The 19652-nt window shown below is 42.3% G+C and overlaps 1 protein-coding gene across 1 annotated transcript; it reads left to right on the top strand.

The window, feature by feature from the left end:
* The first annotated feature begins 78 nt into the window (after positions 1-78).
* On the top strand, positions 79-5043 carry LOC120949502 (zinc finger protein GLI2-like). Its single transcript, XM_040366846.2, has 3 exons — positions 79-3038; positions 3391-3552; positions 3628-5043. Exons 1-3 carry the CDS (start codon positions 1569-1571, stop codon positions 4225-4227), a joined length of 2232 nt encoding a protein of 743 aa, XP_040222780.2. The 5' UTR covers positions 79-1568; the 3' UTR covers positions 4228-5043.
* Positions 5044-19652: the final 14609 nt, after the last annotated feature.

The raw sequence follows: 19652 nt of genomic DNA, 5'->3' as shown, positions 1-19652 counted from the left end.
TTTTTGCGGACCATTTGTATCACAAAAAACATACTGCCCCAGATTCTTAACAGGCGACTAATTCTACTGAGCTGTTCTGTTCTGTTCAATCTCTCGCACCACATTTCTTATTTAAGAATTTCTTCATACTTCTTTTTTGCTCTATAAGCAACCACACCGGGTGGTAAAGATCGGTCGAGAAAGAAGAGAGTTCCTTCTAATGCGTTCTAGGGAAAGAAGTAGAGTACACACACACGCACAAGAAAGCGACACATAATCATAGCACATCATAACAAGTGACTCGTAAGCGCTCGAAATAATAAATAAGTGGCAGACTGCGTAGCACCAGCGCCGCGACTCCCTACAGTGGGGCAGAAACAAAACAGTGAAAGAAGCAGCACAACCAACACACACACAAAAAAAAGAAAATAGCTGCGATCACAGAAAAGGGATATCCATCCTAGCACGACTTGCATATCAAATTCTTGTCACTTTCACCCGCTTTCACTCCATCACATTAGTAAGGGGATTGCATTTAGTTTCATTTCATTGCTTTGCCTCCTTCCCAACTTCAGCAGTGCTCTGGTAGTTATGCACGTTGGCACTGTATATACCACAGAAAAGGAATGGGTAAGACAAATTGCGACAAAAAACGCAGGCCAGAATATGTTTGCAAAAACAAGAAAATGCATGCAAACCGTATGCTAAGGGCTGTGCAATTGGGCCATGATCGTTTTGCATTGCATTTGGTAAAACAGCATTGCCGCGGGGTTTAAAAAATATAAGTAAAAACAATCACACCTCACTGGGTCTTCCTGCCGAGACCCCTACGTCCTCGCTGCGGGTTTTAGTTTTTCCAGTAGCTTAACCTGACCTAACCTTTCCCCGTTCTGCTTTGCTCTGGGTGTTCGGGTTTCCCTGTGGCCGGCGAACCAGAGAAGCGATGAAAAAGAGCAGGATTAAATGGAACGTGACAAGCGGAGGGAGAAGCCACTGCACGCAGCGAGTAGATGTCACAGTCGTATAATTTGTTGTTTGTTACTGCTCGCGTTAAACAGTAAGATTGGCGGCAAGTGGGACGAACGAGCGGAAGATGTGCGGGATCGACGAGGATCATGCACATCATTCCACGGAGCTGCGCGACCGAGTACGATCCTGCATCACATACGCTCGATGATGATCATGAAGCTGAACACGCACACATGGCAGAAGTTCGGAAAATCTTCGCCGTAACGATCGAGAAGAAGGAGCAGAAAAGGGAAAACGCGTGTGCGTGTATCGTGCTCGCAATCGTGGTGACTCGCGGCGATGCTGCGAAGATCCCGGTTTGGAATCACTAACCGCCGAACGATCGACCGGGTCGGACGTATTTTCCCATTGCTCATCGTCGAAGTTATTTACGGAAGTGTGCAGTTGGTGTCGATCGTGATCGAGTGAATAATTGTCTGCGAGTGTATAGAGTTTGTGTTTTTAAGGACATTATTGTCTGTGCAGTGAATTTTCCAGTGCTTTTCAATGCTTTCGTATTAGCTAGACTGTCTTCCCGTGTGTGTGTTTATTTTGTGCAATAAATATCTTCGTGATTCAGGATGGCACTGTTAACACCAACAACTCCTTCCACGGGTTTGGCCGGCTCGGTCGATCTGTGCGCAAGCAGTTTAAAATCGTTCGATCTGAAGCATGGCTTTTGTCTGCCGGATGATACCACTATGGACGTTTGCTACAGTGCGCTTAGTTGTGGCATGAACGAGGGCAAAGCTGAACAATCCCACAATCCATCGTACGGTGCCGATTGTGGTCAACATGCACTGCACCATAGCTATACACCGATATCCGCTCCGCCCGTGGTGGGATATGCCGGTTCCGCTGGGGAGTGCAATTTCCCGCCGGAAAGCACGCAGTTTCATCAGTTTCCACAGCAGCAGCAGCAGCAGCAGGACACGTTCAAGCAGATGGGGAGCTGCCTCTACACAAACCCTTCCAAAACGGACGACCTGTTCTTCAAGTTTGACCCGGAGTACATCGAAAAGCTGCAGTCCACGTCAAGCATAATGCTGTCACCAGCGGCAACCATTTCAAGCACGCCACTGACGTGCCAAAGTTTGATAAGCTGCGCTAGCAGTTGCACCACCACCACGGATTACTACAACTACAATGAAGCGAATTGTCAGTCGAAGAATCAGTCACCCTGTTCCTCTCCATTCGCTGGAGACTCTTGGATAGACAATGGATTTACGCTGAACCTGATGAATCTAAATGGTAGTGGCGGCGGCGTTGCCGTTGGTAGCTCCTCACCAAAGCGAACCAATGGAGAGTTAGGGACGGGAATGGGACGACCCGATACGATCACACCGACGACTCCACCGAAAAGCAGTACCGCCACAGTACTGCCCTCGATACACAGTGCCTTCGGTGGTACGATCAGTGGCCAGTTTGAACAGTGTGGCCATGCTGGGTCCAAAGCCCAAAACAACCCAACCGGCGTGGAGCCATCGATGAACTACATTATGGAGTTCCTGGATACATCGTTCTTGGAGCAGTACAGCAACACCACCAAGGCGGGCGATAGTTGCTGCAACCCGGTCGCCCAACCTGGAGACTCGGATCTTGCGACGCAAGATTCGTACAGCTATTCGGCTGACAACTATTACAAACCGATCCAGGGCGCCGACAAACCGAACCGTGAGTTTAAGGACATCTGGCGAAACAGCGCCAGCAGCGTCACGTCCGGAAACCTCTCGCCGGATTGTAACCAAATGGGGCTGCTTGTGGCCAAACAGGAACCGCTGGATATGATTGATGAGCCGGCGGACGTAGATGAATCCTGCGTGTCGTCCAGCTCGCCGCGCGTATGCCTCTGGAGCGGTTGCAATATGGAGTTCGCTGACCAGCAGCAGCTGGTGTCACACATCGAGAAGCAGCACGTGGAACCGAAGCGTGGTGAAGTGTTCGGTTGCCAGTGGTTGGAGTGTCCGCGCCAGCATCGACCGTTCAATGCCCGCTACAAGCTGCTGATCCATATGCGCGTGCACAGCGGAGAAAAGCCCAACAAATGTCCGGTAAGTGGGTAGAGGGCAGGGAAACAGCAGGGAAAGGAACAGAGAAAGTAATGCTGCGTGCAGGCTCTTTTCAGAACCGCTTGCACGATGGTGTACGATTGTTGTGAAAACATCTGTTGACGGTTCGGGCCACACGGGTGTAATAAGCTGGCGGGGAGCGCGCATAGTTTCTGCACGATTCGCGCGCGCACCAAGCAAGCCAGCGGCAGTGCGGGCTTGTTGTCCGGGTTATGGTTTTTGCTGCATGTGTTATTTACTTTCCCCCTTCTTTGGAGACACTAATCCTGCTGTGTTGATGCTCACAAATTCATTAGTTTCCTTTTTTCTTTGTTGTTTTCCTGCGCCATTCCAGTTCCCCACTTGTAAGAAGGCTTTCTCTCGGCTGGAAAATCTGAAAATCCATCAACGATCGCATACCGGCGAACGGCCGTACAACTGCCAGTTCCAAGGCTGCGCCAAAGCGTTCAGCAACAGTTCCGATCGGGCAAAGCATCAGCGCACACATTACGATACGGTAAGGCATTTCGGCGGGAAACCAACCACCATCAGCGATCTAATATGCACCCTATCTCACTCGCTTTGTCTACAGAAACCGTACGCATGTCAGCTGCCCGGGTGCAATAAGCGCTACACCGACCCATCCAGCTTGCGCAAACACGTCAAAAACCATGGCAACCGCCCGGCGGACGTCCCGGTGCGCAGGAAAACGCAAGACATTCCCGCAGCGAGGCGATTCTCCGAACCGATCATGTCGAGCCTGGACACGTTCCAGCTGGAATCCTATAAAGAAACGACGTCCAATTTGGATGAGCTCGACGATGTGTTCGATAAGCCTTCGAATTTGGTGCAGGAAGAGCTGCCTGGCGTTGATGGTACGAATGTACTATCGGGGCCGCGTACCACTATGGACGACTTTAACGACATGTCTAACTGTTTGATGAAAATCCTGCAGCAACAACCTACCGGCGGTGCCGGCCCGGACAGCAACGCGGGGGGAATCGAAAGTAATCGCTATTTGATGGAAAATTTGGGACTTTCGTTTGAAAATGAAGCAACCTATTCAAACGATGAATGTACCATGCTGGAAGTATCTACCGCGGGATGTCGCATGATGAACGAGTCCGACTGTAACGGTGAGAAAACACTAGCGTTTGCAACTGACTTCGACTATTTCGGAGCAGTGGTTTGATTAGTTAGGAGAAGTGAGGTAAAGATTATTATTAAAGACAGAGATTATTTTCATAGGATTAATTACACAGAATTAGCGGTACATACATAGACGCTGTAGATTAATAGGAGTGCTATTTCGCAATACAAGATCTTCCAGCAACTCACCATTCTTGAAGAGTACTTCCAAGCATACCAAGTTTGTGCAATTTGTCTGCTTAGATAGAATAGTGCTTAATAGGAACACTGTTCCCTAGGTGTCCTTGTTATCGTAGGTGTCAGATTTGATAGAGGAAATAGGTTACATTCGTTTGATCTGATGATCTTAAAACGATCTTCCATCTTTGTTATATGTTTGTTGTAAACTCTGATATACACTCTAAAGACATTTCCAAAGATGTTGTTTTCCTCTGACTCTTTTTGTGTGAAAGCTTAGGTTATCATAGATTTTTAGTTATCATATAAGCGAAATTTTGACTACTTTTATTTCACCGTTTTAAGTATTTTTAGAACAATTCGACAAAACACTTTCTCACATGTGACGTTCATTTGAAGCAAATGTGATTTTTGGCATTAAGTGGCAGGACAAAACACTGTACAAAAAACTGCAGCACATCATGTTAACGGAGATGTTAGTATTAATGAGTTATGCTTAAATGCAAAAGATTTATTTTTTTCCTTACCAAGCCATGTATACATTTTGCTACGCAAAACAAAGACAACGTTAGTTTGATTTTAGGTAGTATCGATTTTTTTTATATAAAAGACATTGGAAAGACAATTGTTTAGGTGGAATGTAGCGTTATCGATGTAAAATCAATAAAAACGATTAAATGTATTTAGTTTCATCTCAGCACCTTATTTGTGGACTGAAGGATGCTGCTACCCTCTCGCAAGGATAATACAAACCTACCAGGACTCCTGACGCTGACATGTATCAGGTTGCTGCTTGGAAAGACGACACCGAAATAACACAACGGCCCAAATAAACTACCGACTGGAATAGATCATCGTGACACGAAGTCGTCCATACATTTAGGACGAATCACATGACAGTTTTCATCACGACGAGCAAGCCATCAAATAACGGGATCCTTAAAAGCGCACTTTGGTGCGTACCAATAAAATGAAGCATCTTGGGAAAGCGAACATCCTTCCTGAACCAAACCATAAACGCCTCACTCGGTCTCGCTGTGCGCCTCCTGGCTCCCAGGTCACTAACGAACACCATATGTGTTGCCTTGGTTGTAGTTGCGACGATCTTTAGTGTAAGTGGTGGAAGGCCGTCTCTACCTTCTGTTAATGTACTTGGTACTCGAATGATCGCGAGGACACATTAACCCAAGCATTAGACACATTAGCCCAGCGTTATATCCGTGTCATGGTAATGAGGCTACACTGTCCCGGATCGTTGTAACTCTTTCAGTTTCGAGAGAGCAGTGCTCTCACCCTGGGGAGCCTAGGATTTTACAGACGATCGCTTTCGATTGCATCTTGTATTTTTTGTTCTTCTTTTTTTATATAGAATATATGGAACTCCCAACTGCTTTGGTCCATCCTTCACACTTTAATAGCGATCCGGTGGGGCTTGGAACTCATTAAAAATCTTAAATTTACGACGCAAGTGCACATCAACGCAAGCACACTGAGCGTGTCAGCATGATTGCATAGGCTTTTCCTCGATTGACGGGTCGCGCTAATGTCGGGAACGCGGGGGCATAAGTACAGCATAAGAAAATGGGAAAAAGGCAGTAAAGAAAGGAAGCTGGCAGCTCGCACCATGATTGAACCATTTCTCTTGTGCCCAGCATTAAGCCGTAACACAGCGTAACCAGAAGGGGTTGAAAAAAGAAAACAAAAACATTAGTAGCAAATGTGTGGTTCTACCAGTTGTTGCCCGTCCGCTACTCGTCCTATTCTACACCGGGAGCAGGCACCGTTTATCTAGGTGAAGTGTCTCCGCTTATGACATGAACCGTAAAAAATGATTGAGTTTGGATAGTTTGGTGGAATACCAAAAACAAAACAAAAAAATAAAAAAACAACATCCAAACACATTGCACGAAGTGGAATACCGATCACGAGGATGTGAAAAAAGTGTGAGGACGGGCGGACAATCGATCTACACACGCAGAGGCTAAAGCGGTTCAACCCGGTGGCACGATCACGGGGCACAGAAACTCGACATGAAACAGAAACAACCACAAAAAAAGAGTTTTAGATGGAGTGTGCGAGAAGCTGGAAAGCCGAAGGGAGAAGGGAGCGCAGGTTCAAATGTCCCCCAGGTTCGAAATGCGCGCGGTTCTTCTATAAATAGTAATAGGTACGAGCATAGGACGTTTGATTTTTTAACCCCGCGCAATGAACAATGCTGCCACACAACACATTGGGTCCACCCAGTCCTGCCCGATCACGATGTCATTTGCTTTACCTTCTTCTTTGGTAGGTCGTGGTTTGCTTTGTTTTTTTTTCACGGTGGGATTTTTTTTTCATTTCTATGATTCAGTGCAATGCGATTGATCAAGTAGATCGTGTTGCAGATAGTTTATTGTAAGTTTAAGGATAGTTCGTCAAAGTGATATCACGGGTAGTGAAAAAGTGTATATAAAAAAAAGAACAATTCTTAGATAATTTGGAATAATTATACACATTTTCCATTCATTAAATATGCATAAAACTCTATTCGTCTCTAAATGGCTTACTTAATCTACGTTTGCCATGTGCTAATGGTGGTCAGGTCGTTCATCACTAAGGAAACCAGAAATTGCACAATTCAGCCTGCTGTGTTGTACCGAGCTCGTGCAGCCTGAATGCCGGCAAGTTGGGAAACACTCATCAACAGCTACTGGCGTAACAGTTTCCCTCCCGAGCAGTGGTAGAGGAGAGACAAAGAAGCACGTAGGAAAGGACGCGAGCCGCGTGTTTGAGAAAGGACAGAGATGAGTGAACGCTGCAAACAAGAAGAACGAAAAAAAAACTCGTCAGCGGTATAAACAATATCATAAATATTGTTTTTGTAGCAACCAACAAACGGAGTGCGTCGAGGACTTTGCGTCTCCGTCGTCATCGTGTTGCGGTTTCCCTTCGTGTTCAGGATGGTGTGGAGTATTCGGGCGCGTAGGGTAGTGGCAGAGGTGTGACTCCTGCAAGACGATACAGTGTGCGCGGTCCTCCGTACCAGATCGTGCTGCCAGATGTGCTGCTAACAAAGCAAAGCGGATTTGGGACTCATCCACCAAGAGTGGCGGTGGCGAAGAGCGGCGGTGGCGAAGAGCGGCGACGACCCGGCGAGATGCTGGGTAAGGCTAGCGAGAGTGCAACGTACATGTGCCATGCATGCAACGGCGGTGCAGTACGCTGGTGCGACGCATGCGATCGAGTAAAATGTCTCTCTTTCTGTCCCTTTGCTTTTTCCACAGGATCGTGTCACAGTTGCACTTGCTGCAGCAAAGAGCAGAACGCCCAGAAGCCATCGCCAACCCATCGGCAGCGGACTAGGAGAGGTCGAGTGTGGTGCAAAAGGTCATCAACATAATGAACCGTTTTCCCTCCGATAGCGGGTGAATATCGCTACTCCGGGTATGTATGTATTCGTCTCGCTCATTTCCCTCTGAGTCACTCAGGCTGAGGTAGGCGCTGCGAGTCGTTGCGACGCTTTGCAAACTGCACCCCTTCGATCGCGTGTCCCGTGTCGATGTCCCTGAGGAAGCGATTCCTTCCCATTTGGTGGTGGATTTCTGTTTTCCCCTTTTCCCCTTGAGGTTCTGTTTTTGCCTTCGTGGCGGCCTTCCCAGTTTGGGAGCATCTGAAGGCAATTAAAGTGGCCCCCGGAGGATGACGCCAACGGGTGTCTTTGAGTGTGTTGCACTCTCGTATGCACTCTCAAATGCACATTTGCATCCCGTGGCTCCGTCGCTCCTATCCTTTACCTACCCACCAGATGGTAGACGGCGAGCGTGTGTGTGTACGCCTTTTTCTCTTCGATTTCGTTCACGTTCCTCCGAGAAGCGTGTTGATGACAATCAAAATCGAGAGTTTATCACCGTCGCCTACATGGGGTACTCATGGTGGCGGAGGAAGAACTATACACCAGTTTTCGGTTTTGCGACGGGCTCCCGACTCGATCGTTTGTCGAGGGGGGAGGTACCAATTTGTTTACATTTAACACCAGCAACCCGCCGAAAGGAGGCAGGCACCCATAAATTTGGACACTAAGGAGAATTAGCGGCGCGTCAGTGCGAGGTGTCAGAAATTTCGGTAGTAATCATGTTTCATCGGTATCACGTGGTTTTCCCAAACAAACCGTTAAAAGGGAAACGAAATAAACTCGCGGCGACACAGGCGAAATATTAATAAGCCCACACATACAAAACCACGCCAGCCCACACCGTGCATTGGTGGGGCAATATTTAGTGGCTCCAATTTTATGCATTTTTTATGAGCTATGCATGTGCACGGTATTTTGATGACTTTCGCCCAATAAGGATGCGTGTCCTGACAGTATGTTTATTAAAAATAAAATCCAATGCTACTCGAGAAAACACGCGGTTTATGAGGAAATCAATACTTGAGCAGTTTTTACGCTCTGTTTAGTGATTCCAAATGCATTAAAATATTTATTTTAACATAAATTATGTTCAAGTTGTTGACGACTCTGTAGAGCGGGAAAAAAGATAAAATTGCATGTACAAACAATATTACGTCCAAAAAGTTGTTAATTTTGTCGAGAATGTTATATTGTTGGGCTTTTGGTTAATGGAGTTGATGATCAGCTTATTATATGTTTGGAACCTATTTCCTGTATATCTAAGTGTAATTATTTAAGTGGCAAAATCCACGACATCGGTAAAATTTCTAGCAAATTTACTATATGTTCACTGAAAACCACGAAATTTGATTTATGTGTACGGGGTTGCTTCTTGGTCCGCATTTATATCGTATCTCGAGGACAACCTGTAGATATAAAGTCTTAATATTACTTAATTGCATTTATAGAATTTAGAGCTACCATTTTTTACGTGGAAGGAATCAGTAGCATAAGTTTCATAAATAATTATATCATGTAGGATATCATTTGGATTATCATCACTCAATGCTATTATAGAAGTGCTATTATAGGTTCAAACATTTGTCTCCTTCTTCTTCTTTAGCGCAACGAGTCGTGGATTTAGTTGATGGCTTTATCACCGGACCAGCGTTACAAACATTGGTGTTCAAAAATACTGAAACCTGTCGCTTTCCACTTGAAAGCAGGATCTTGGACAGTGATCAGCTTGCCTAGCTGAATGAAAAGAATCCCGAAAGTGGCTAATCTACTACGGGGATCTTACAATCCTATTTATAAAATTTCATGACAAATGAACTTTTAATCAAATGATTAATACTTCGTTACTAAAGATAACGAAATTGATCATTGTGAATCAGTAAATATGGGAATGAAATAATTAATATGCTCTGTAAAATTGTGTCCATCTTTGACACGCTTGAAATATAACACGCTCTTTCCAAACTTTGCAATAATTCCAATAGATTTCTGTGGGAAAGCCGATAAGCAAAATATAAAACAAAGTTTTTACCGATACCAAAATTGAGTTGACAATAAAAACAAACAAACCAGCAAAAAACCATAAATTAAATACTTCTTCAAACATTAAACTATTTCACTCAATGCACACTCACGATCGTTCCAACGTTATGCTGGCCAAGGTCATGGGAAAAAGGCATTTCTTGGCGGATGAAAACTCATCCAATAACAATCCATCAAAAGAGGAACAAGTTTAAGCAAATTAAACCATCTGGTGTCGGCCCGCGACATGAAATTAAATTGGTCGATCAGCTCTCATCACGTGTCACAAGTAAAACAAACATGCCAAAACCTGTCAGCGATCGTACGCTTTGTGTCTGATGATGGGATTTTTCAATAAGATCGGATTTTGGAACGATCGTCTGTTTTCCCCCTCACTATTCACTATATCTGCGCATTTGAACTCAATTCGATTTAGAAAGCGCAGGCCCATTTGTCCACAGTGGAAAAAACACACCGTACAATTTGCCACATCATTTGCCATAACTCAACCAGCGAGGATGGGGAAGTATGGTGCAGCAAGTGTAAAACGATGGGGCGCATCGATGATACCGTACCGATCCACCAAAGGATGCCTCGACGCTTCAAAGTGCATAACGATGCCGAAAGTACCCCACCAGGAGCAATGCCGTGAACCCGGGCGACACGAACGACTGAAGAACCCGTAACCGCTGTGGCAAGTGCGTAAGTGATCGTCTATAAATCACAATGATCTTCATACTTTGGTGTCTGACAAGGCACGCGGAGGGATGCGCGGGTTACACAAAGACAGCTCGGTAAAGACAGCATATCATAAAAATAAACACACGATTTTACCCCATACCTCGCGAACATGAATGAAAATTGATTTTTCTTCAAGCATGTTGGAGGTTTTTGGATGTACTGTTTGCTGCTTCGTGCGTTTTGTGGTACGATGAAACAACGCTAGCAAAGAATGTAAGAAAAAAAAACATCATAGTGGTTTAAACGCTATTTATCCAATATCCAAGAATACTTTATCAATGCTGTAAAGCATATCGTAAGCATTAAATATATAACAGGTATGATACGATCACATTAGCTTGATGATCAATTGGTATTTTATTTATTTGACAACTGTTTAAAAAAATACGATTTTTTATCCTTACGACTTTAAACATCTTACGTTTTTTTAAGCTACTAGTTTATTTGGCCTGATTACTGGGATAAGCAGGATAATTTCGAGAAATTTTATAACTTTAGGATGTGTGCAAATAATTTTCGAAAAGACAACGCTAATTCCTGGTGACTTCTTAGGGACTGATTAAGAGAAACTGATTCAGAACCCATACCGATTGTTCGAATGATCCCGAACGTATGTCGAATCTGAAATTTTCTAGATATAATGATGCTGGAATTCACGCCAATCCGATACAGGTGTTAGAATTAGTCATAACCTTCATTGGTACACTGGAACTGATGCCTTTGCCGGTCCTATATTGATGGTACATATTGCATTAAAATAAATGAAATGAAATAACTGATTCTGACAACATAACGGTCGTGGATTTGATCCCGATCCTATAATGGGACTGGAATTGATCTTGATTCTTTACTGGTTCTAGCACTGCTTCCAAAGCCGTATCGGTCCTGGAATAGATCCCGAACCCATACCAGAGCATACTCTAAAGTTTAGAGTCTAAACCCATATCGGTTCTGGAACTAGTCCATGGGGACGGGACATAGATCCTGTAATATCCTCTAACCTACCGGTACTAAAACAGATCCCAATTTTTTAAGCTATATGTATTCTTCTTCTTCTTCTTCTTCTTCTTATTTTTAACATAACGACCGTTGTCGACCAAGGCCTGCCTTTACCACTAGTGGGCTTGGCATTCAGTGACTTATTGTTGGACCGTAGCAGAATAATCAGTCCTGTGTATGGAGGCACGGTTCATTACCCATTACCAACTCATGACGGGCATGTTGTTAAATCGTGCGAGTTGTTTATATATATTGGTTCAGTAATAATTCGACGCATTACCTGTTTCTATCTGTTATTTATCTTATAATAGATAATACACTGTTGCAATAACATAAAAATGATGCACTTAACTTTCGCTTCGATCATACTCCAATTCAAGCTTAACCACATGTGAAAACCGGCGTGGAAATTACAACCGCTGACAAATTGCACCGGTTGCGCTGGCAAAGCCACTCCATCATTCCAAACGTCCTTCAACTCATCCACGAAATGAGCCGATTAGACGCTCGAACGCAGGTCATAAATTTAGAATCCGCCCGTAAAGCAACCACCACTCCGGAACAACCGATATAGGGGCTAAATCCGGGTTCGTTGAGCGCTTCCTTCCTTCCTTTCTTTTCATTTTCCGAGAACAGATTCATCAAATTAGTTTATAAACACATTGTCGTGATGTTTTGTAAATAAGACTCCATCCATCTCTCCAGCGCGTACGACAAGCCGACGTAACGCATCCGAAAATCGAGAAGGGAGGAAAGCTAATTTGAGAAGTGTGAACTTAAAAACCACTTACCGAGCACAGATCTTGCAACGCTGTCACCTCGAATAATCATCAACGATCCTTGCTTTTTGTCGAGCACACTTGGAGGGGTGCCCGGGATGCGTTTATCTTCCTGAAGCAGTGCATTTCTTAGATGAATTGTGGCTGTACTAAGCAGCATTGGCACTTCCGAAACGTGACCTAAACGGTGGGAACTGCCGCTACTCACGAAAACAACACAATGCCTTCGCATGAAATCGGTACTGCAGAGGGAAAATGGGTCTTAACGAGCTTAAATGGGTTGTTGATGTTGTGTCTGTTGGTTGTGCTTGATGAGGTGGATTTTGTTGTTCCAGAGTCTATTTGACGATCGTTTCAGGCGCAATCTTCTGATCAAATCCTTTTGTAAGCCCTGCTGTAGATGGGGTTACACGCGCAACAACTAGTGGCGGGAATGGGAGATCGTGGGAGTGTTTTTCCCACCATGTGTCATGAATCGACGCAGTTGCTCTAATCCGTGAAAGGATTGTGTAAATATTTTCGAATGTGAAGTTGAAGTGGATGATGTTTTGGTAATAATTATTGGCAGTTTTGGGTACTCAAGCGCATGTATCGGTGGTTGGAAACTTATAATGACTATGTTTGCTTGTATTTTATGGATTATCAGATCGTTTTCAGTACCATTTAGTTTTAGGAATGATAATTGCCAAAAATTCCTTTAAACTATTGGAGAGAAAAGAGTAACGTGCTCCAATTTTCTAAACCGAACCAGAATCTAAATAGAAATTTCCAATTATCCTCTACGCATTATCATTGAAGGAATATCTGAATTATTGCATTTGCTAGCGTGTCGATCCTTAAGGCGGGTCGAAGTTCTTATTTCTCTTGTCTCATAATTTGTCCGAAAGCAATTATGTTTGCTGCCCTCCCACCCCTTTGCTGTTCTACCGCCAGGACGCGCCGTTCATTTCACGCATCATAAATTGAACTTTAGGGTGTTCGGGTAAGATTTCACCATTTTTTGACACAACGGCACTCACTGTGTTCGAGCTGTGTCACGCGGCAACGGATTTAGTTTAGTTTTAAAATGAACAAAAAAATGAGTTGTTCCAGTTGTCGCACTGAATTCCATTTCCCAGTGACACTTGCTTCGCTTTGGTTTAACTTTTGGAACTAAAACCAAAACGGGAGCAGCGGGGCGTGAGTGGCTTAGGACGTACAAGGATCGAACGCTGAAAGCGCAGGCGTGATTCGATGCGCATTTGCGCTTCGGGGGAAAATTATGATGTGTAACGAAACGTTTCCCATGCGCTCCCGGCCGGTTGCGGTGGTTGGAAAAGTATATTCGGTGTTTCGGACCGAAGCTAACCCCGATCGCGGCACAATCAGTTCAACTCACCAAAATTTCCTAACCCCTGACATAATTGTTGGGGGGGAAACGTTTCCAAGGAAAAGATCGTAAAATCGTAGAGTGGTTGTGCCAACTTTACCGCGATCGGTAGCGATGGGTTTACATAGATTTTTACAACCTTTTTATGTGCAATGCAACATTGTACCAAACAGTCGTAAAATGTTGAGCATCCGCCCGGGCCACGTGAAAAGCGGCCTGGGCATGGTTTCGGTCGGTTTTATGACTTTTTAATCGAACCTACGTTACGCATCCTTGCGTTTGGAAGATGATCGTCGTTCAATTCGTTCCCGCTGTTAACGGGAGCAGTTTGTTATGTTTTTTCTGGATCAGGTTTGTACGGGAAAGTAAGTTGTAAAAGTAGTTAAATTGATAAATGTTGATCGTAATGGTTAAAATAATCATTCATTGAATTGTTTGTTGTGAACGATGGTATGATCGATGTAATGGGTTGTAAGATACTAAAATGAGCATCACGCCATCGAGAACATTCAGTCAACTTGAGGGTAATTGTTTCATCTCGTCATAGGGAGTTTTTATTTTTGGAGAGTTTAACGAATGTCGTAAATTAAAAAAAAAACTGTCGTTAGGCAGCTTTCGCTGTGATTTGGTTAATTATAATCGAATGACGAAACTATATCTAAAAAATTGATATCGAATTGATAGATGATTTTCGAATCGGTACAACACAAAATAGCACCACTATATTTTTGCAATAGTTGTGGATTTATCTTACCGATTAAGATTTTGTTAGTTCTGAATGGTAAGATAGCTTGTTTTAGATAATTATTTTTATAAAATGTTTACATTCACATCACTTTAATATATTATGCTGAAGAATTCCTCAAAAGAAGTACGAAATAAAAATAGCACTAGTTGGACTTTTCATGAATGTTTGATTGTAACTTATCAAACATATTTTTAAAAACACATATTGAATATTGTAGGAATGAGACATGTCTTTGATACAAATTAGTTCAATGAATCGCTTATTTATAAGTAAAAATATAAATTACAGCGAGTAACACTCGATATGTTTCAAATGTTCATTAATAAGGTATTTTAGCATGCTTAAGCTGTCTGTTTTTATCTATTTTCGTACAAAAAACAACAAACAAGGGCAAGCAAATAATTTTTCAACGAGTTTCAGAGATGGACAGCGTACCGATCACTTGTTCGCTGCAATATGTTTGTCAAAAATCCAGCATTCAATAATCCAATACTGTAAAACTGTTTCTAGGCCAAACTGTGTGTCAAACTGTTACATTTATACAACGTCAAATATGTTGGTTCATTTTCCGACATTTAATGCGTTGCACATGTTTCCAAACATGAATGTTATGATTTGTTGCAGAATCTGACACAATACTATTTTAACACCGAATATGGTAATTATGCACAATTTCGCTAAGCTATTGTAAAGTGGTACAAGCTTTTGTATTGATTCTTCACTTTCATTGTTTATTCATTGAAAATTTGTTTTTGCTCGAGGATTTGTCTGAGAAACTGTAGTTTTTGATATTTTTCATAATACTGCCGACTCAAGAATCTATTTAAAATATTTTTGAACCGTCCTCACAGTCGTTATATACCTCTACCATATCAATTTTCTCATTAAACCTTATTTTCGTACGCCAGATTCTGCGATAAGTCCAATGCTGGTAGTCTAGCGGAAAAACTAATAAGGATGTTATACTTTTTGAGTACCACTTCTTTGTTGAATAATACTTTTCGAAACTGAATCATAACCTAAACGAAATCCTGAAATAACAACAGATAACCGTTTTTACGTGATGATTAACATTTTTGGAATAGAATTGTTAATTTGTAAGTTCTTTACTCTTCAATTTTTAGCGTAGTGTATTGTTAATACTGCTTTACATGCATATCTAGGTAATTATTACAAAAACTATGTAGGCAGTTCATAGAAAATTAACCACTTTTTCCGTCAGTTTTATTCTGTCTTTTTATTGCCTTATACGGCATGGACATTTTAAATAAAGGATTATCCATTCAACTCCTGTTTGTATTGATATTTTTTGTGAATTCATCGGTACATCTTGAATTACTGGAAGCCTCATGGTAAAATCGTCAACGATTTAACAGCACGGATGGGTTCATGTCCAGTATGGTCAGTCAGCCAGTTCCCCATACGTTAGACTGACTATCCAACTATGGTTAATCAATAAGTTGCCGATAGCCAAGACCATCAGTGGTACTGGCAGGCGTTGACTGAAAACGAAACAAGAGAAGAATAAACGTTTATTACAGAGGCGGTCCCGTGGCACAGTCATCGACTAGCATGACCTAACAACATACCCGTCGTGAGTGCAAGCCTCTTATGTTGCTCATACTTACTATCCGACTATATGATATTACGACTAGTAATGCGTCTGGTACTGCATAGACTATAACCCTTATCTCTTTATTCTATTTGTTAAAACTGATATTGCCTATTTCCGAGTGCGCATGAATCTAAATTCCTTGTTTTAAAGCTCTGCGCAGTCAAGTCAACTGATTAGAAATGTGTATTGAATTGTTCACACAATGTTAATAGAGGGTCGTTGTATGAGGCTAATGTTATCCTATACTCTTTGTATTATATAATGTACGTTGTCCATGAGTTCTAGATGGTGCGTAAATGGGAATATTTTTTACTAATAAGTCTCAGAAGTCTATATAAACCGACATGAGTGCGTAGGTCGTTACGTCAAATAGAAGAGGCAAATTGTGCATATGATTTGTAATTTTTACCGAGGTTTTTACTAGCTTTCTATTCGGTTAAAGCACGACTTTATGTAATTCTTGTTTTTTCTGCCAAACAAACCAAGAATTACTGATCCGTACAAACGAGGTCGTATCTTCTCTCTAATAGAAGTTTTGTTGTAGATGTATTTTTTATAATATATGCGTATTTATAATAACGTTGTAATACTTGAAGCTGTTGGATTGGTGATCTCACAACTCTGAAATTGTCCCATATCATGTCCATGCATCTTTCTTTGACAAAATATAACAAAAATAAAAACATGACAGAACGCAACAAAAGGATTCAGCTTTCAACATTTTTCCCTAAAATGAAACAAAGTCCTTCCCAAGAAAACTAGTAGCACCGGAAGCTACCGTGGAAATTCCAAAAAAGGATTCGATGCGCTTCTAATAACGTTTGTAATAAAAAAAGGAGCTCCCAATAGTGCAAGGACTATAAAAAAACAACACAGTCACAGAAATTCATGACATGAAACGTTTCTTGCGTGGAATGTAGTTCCATTTTCCCATATCGTGCCCATGTCGAGTTCAAAATTAGGTGTTTTTCTTACGATTGGTATGTGAGTCCTTCCTTGTGGCCACCCTTTTCCTCCGTTTCGTGTTTGATGCGTTGCTCTGTTGCTCAAGTGTTGCTGTGGTTTAATGATGGTAGGTGCTTTTTATGGACTATTTTTGAATATTTCAAACTCCAGATAATGTTGTTGGTTTTTTTTTGTCGTTGTCGCTCGTCCAAATCCAACACATCTTTCCTTCCCGAGGCTACGTTAATGTTGTTTTTCTTTCCATCCACCCCATTCCGTATGATCCTTGAGTTGGCCACTGAAAGTTGGCTCTTCGCCTTTACGATCGTTTTCATCTCCAAACAAGCCGTTAGGAGCCGTTTTAAGCGAACATTAAAATAATATTAATTATCGGCCTAACGGCTGCCAGTCGATGACATCTCGTCGTGATCGGTGCTGGAGCTGCTGCTGTTGTGTGTGACGGTGATAATGATGAGGATGATGATTGGTGGTGGTCCGAGAGGTGCACTGCAGCAGTATCTAAACGATGGGAACCTGGAACCCGAAACTTTGGGATAAACTGAGAAGATCAGGCAAGCGAAAAGAACAGAAGGGAAAAAGGACGATGACATCGTTTGTGTGTCAACAGGCACAGTAGTTACAACGGTATCCGAATGCAAAAGGATACCGCCATTGGCGAGGATGGTTTCCATACTGTTCCTGTAGCGCATGGATGCAAGGTCATGAAACGCGATCACGCGGTATAGTTTATTGCTCCTGAAGTATGCAGGACGATCGTCATTCGATCACTTGTGAAGGCAAGTATGACAATATTCCTTTATAAAAACAAGTCATCGAACACATGAAATGTCACTATTCGGGGTCAAAAAATCACACACCAGGATCTGAATTTATGTGTTATTCTTTTTTTTTTTGGTTAGAATAACAATAACTTTGATTTACTAAAGGTTTCGTTGAGACAATATTATGAAAGAATTGAAGCGTGCAAAGTAAGATGAGTAGAGGCTTCACGTGTTTTCGATAGATTTATCTGAACTTTTTTTTCTAGTTACTGTCTTTGGTTTACTGGTGTTGCGGTTAGCGTAAGTAACATTCCTTGAAATCGTAAAACCAGAAGCTTTCCTTCGAATGGGAAGGGTTCGGAACAGTCCGAAACGTACGCGACAAGTGCTGCCATAAAAATTAATGGTGAATTGATGTTCGGTAAATACGTTCTGCTCAAAGTGCTTTATGACAGATGTACAGATGGTAACGTCTGTAAATGATGTGAATTAACGTATTATGCTTCAAGTTTGACCTGTGTCACAGTGAAATGCACACCAGACGCATATGTCGTCTTCTTCTTTTGATACTTGTCATAAATAATCTACATAGACTTGTAGTTTTACATGCCAAACTGTGTTTCATCCTCAACCGGATAGTCAGTCCTTAATAAAACAGGCCGGGATGAGAATCAAATAATTTTTGGGTTTGCAAGCACCTATAGAAAACATCTTGCTAATAGTAACTAAACTTAACATGGCAATCCTGTCTCAAAATGAATACTATGGATGAGGATGGCACAGCTAATGAGATGGGCTTGTTTGGAGTCAACCAACTCCTTCATCATCATTCAATCGTAGTTTCATGATCAAGTTTACTTGTGGACGATAAACCATCTTCTTCTAAGGACATTATTCTTAAATTTGAATTATTAACGTCCTAAAGATTACTATCATTCTAGTAACGATACTTAGCAGATATCTACCTTAAAAATATCGCCCATTCGTTAAGAAAATTAGAAAAAAGTCGTATCATGTTATTCTTTACATGATATAAAAAGTCATTTGAATACTGAATTGCACATAACTGTAATACCAAAGAACTCACTGTGGTCTCTCCACATCCTATTGCATCAAACATTGCTATTATTTTTGTGTTTGGCTATTTCAGATTCTTAAATTAAATCGAGAACTTTTTTAGTAGCAAATGTTGGTAATTACAAATGGCTAAAACAATTCGTCAGTTTTGGAACATTGATTTGGTTTATGTTCGGATGTTGAACTGCTTTTTTGGAATATGCCCTCTACTTATAAACAGGTACGATTTAAGCTAGGCTAAGCTTGAGCAACGGATCCTCCAAAACCACCTTTGGCGGTGTGTGCGAGCTGTACTAGCTGTACTATTAACAAACTGTACGGCAAACCAAGCATATTGTCGTTGAAAAAAAGGCCGGTAGAACACGATGGCTGGGAAATGTTAAGAGGATGCCGGATTCATGTCTCACCAGGAAGGTATTCGATAGCGAACCCCAGTTCGGCACGAGGCGCAGACCTGTCCAAGATCATGGATGGGAAAATATCACAATGTGTCTCTAAACATAATTACTGCGCAACATGCTGCCGCACTTTCAATGTTCTAGTAATATAGACAAAGCAAAAGTAAGCAAAGGAACTACATTAGACAGGAAATAAAGAGTCTGAACTGCAGATTGTCGTGGGAAACGGTTTATTTAGTGGCGTGCCATAAAGTACCTAGATCCTTGCTGTAGCTCATCAACGGCTCTTCAACAGCTGAAAGTAATAGAATTAAGTAAAACCTGCTCCACGCACCTTGATCGGTGCTGTCAGTGACCAAGCGCCTCCATTGTACAGGCGTCCCCCGAGTTACGACCCCCTCGAATTACGACGATTTGCAGATACGATG

Source organism: Anopheles coluzzii, chromosome 2, assembly GCF_943734685.1.
Source record: "Anopheles coluzzii chromosome 2, AcolN3, whole genome shotgun sequence".
In the NCBI taxonomy this organism is placed as follows: Eukaryota; Metazoa; Arthropoda; class Insecta; order Diptera; family Culicidae; genus Anopheles; species Anopheles coluzzii.
This window is presented reverse-complemented; position numbering and strand designations above follow the sequence as displayed.

Bases quoted from the DNA above. Each gene is read 5' to 3' on its own strand.
- LOC120949502 (XM_040366846.2), top strand. From the start codon at position 1,569: ATGGCACTGTTAACACCAACAACTCCTTCCACGGGTTTGGCCGGCTCG. The intron at 3,039-3,390 runs GTAAGTGGGTAG...GCGCCATTCCAG, and splicing joins AAAAGCCCAACAAATGTCCG to TTCCCCACTTGTAAGAAGGC. The intron at 3,553-3,627 runs GTAAGGCATTTC...CTTTGTCTACAG, and splicing joins AGCGCACACATTACGATACG to AAACCGTACGCATGTCAGCT.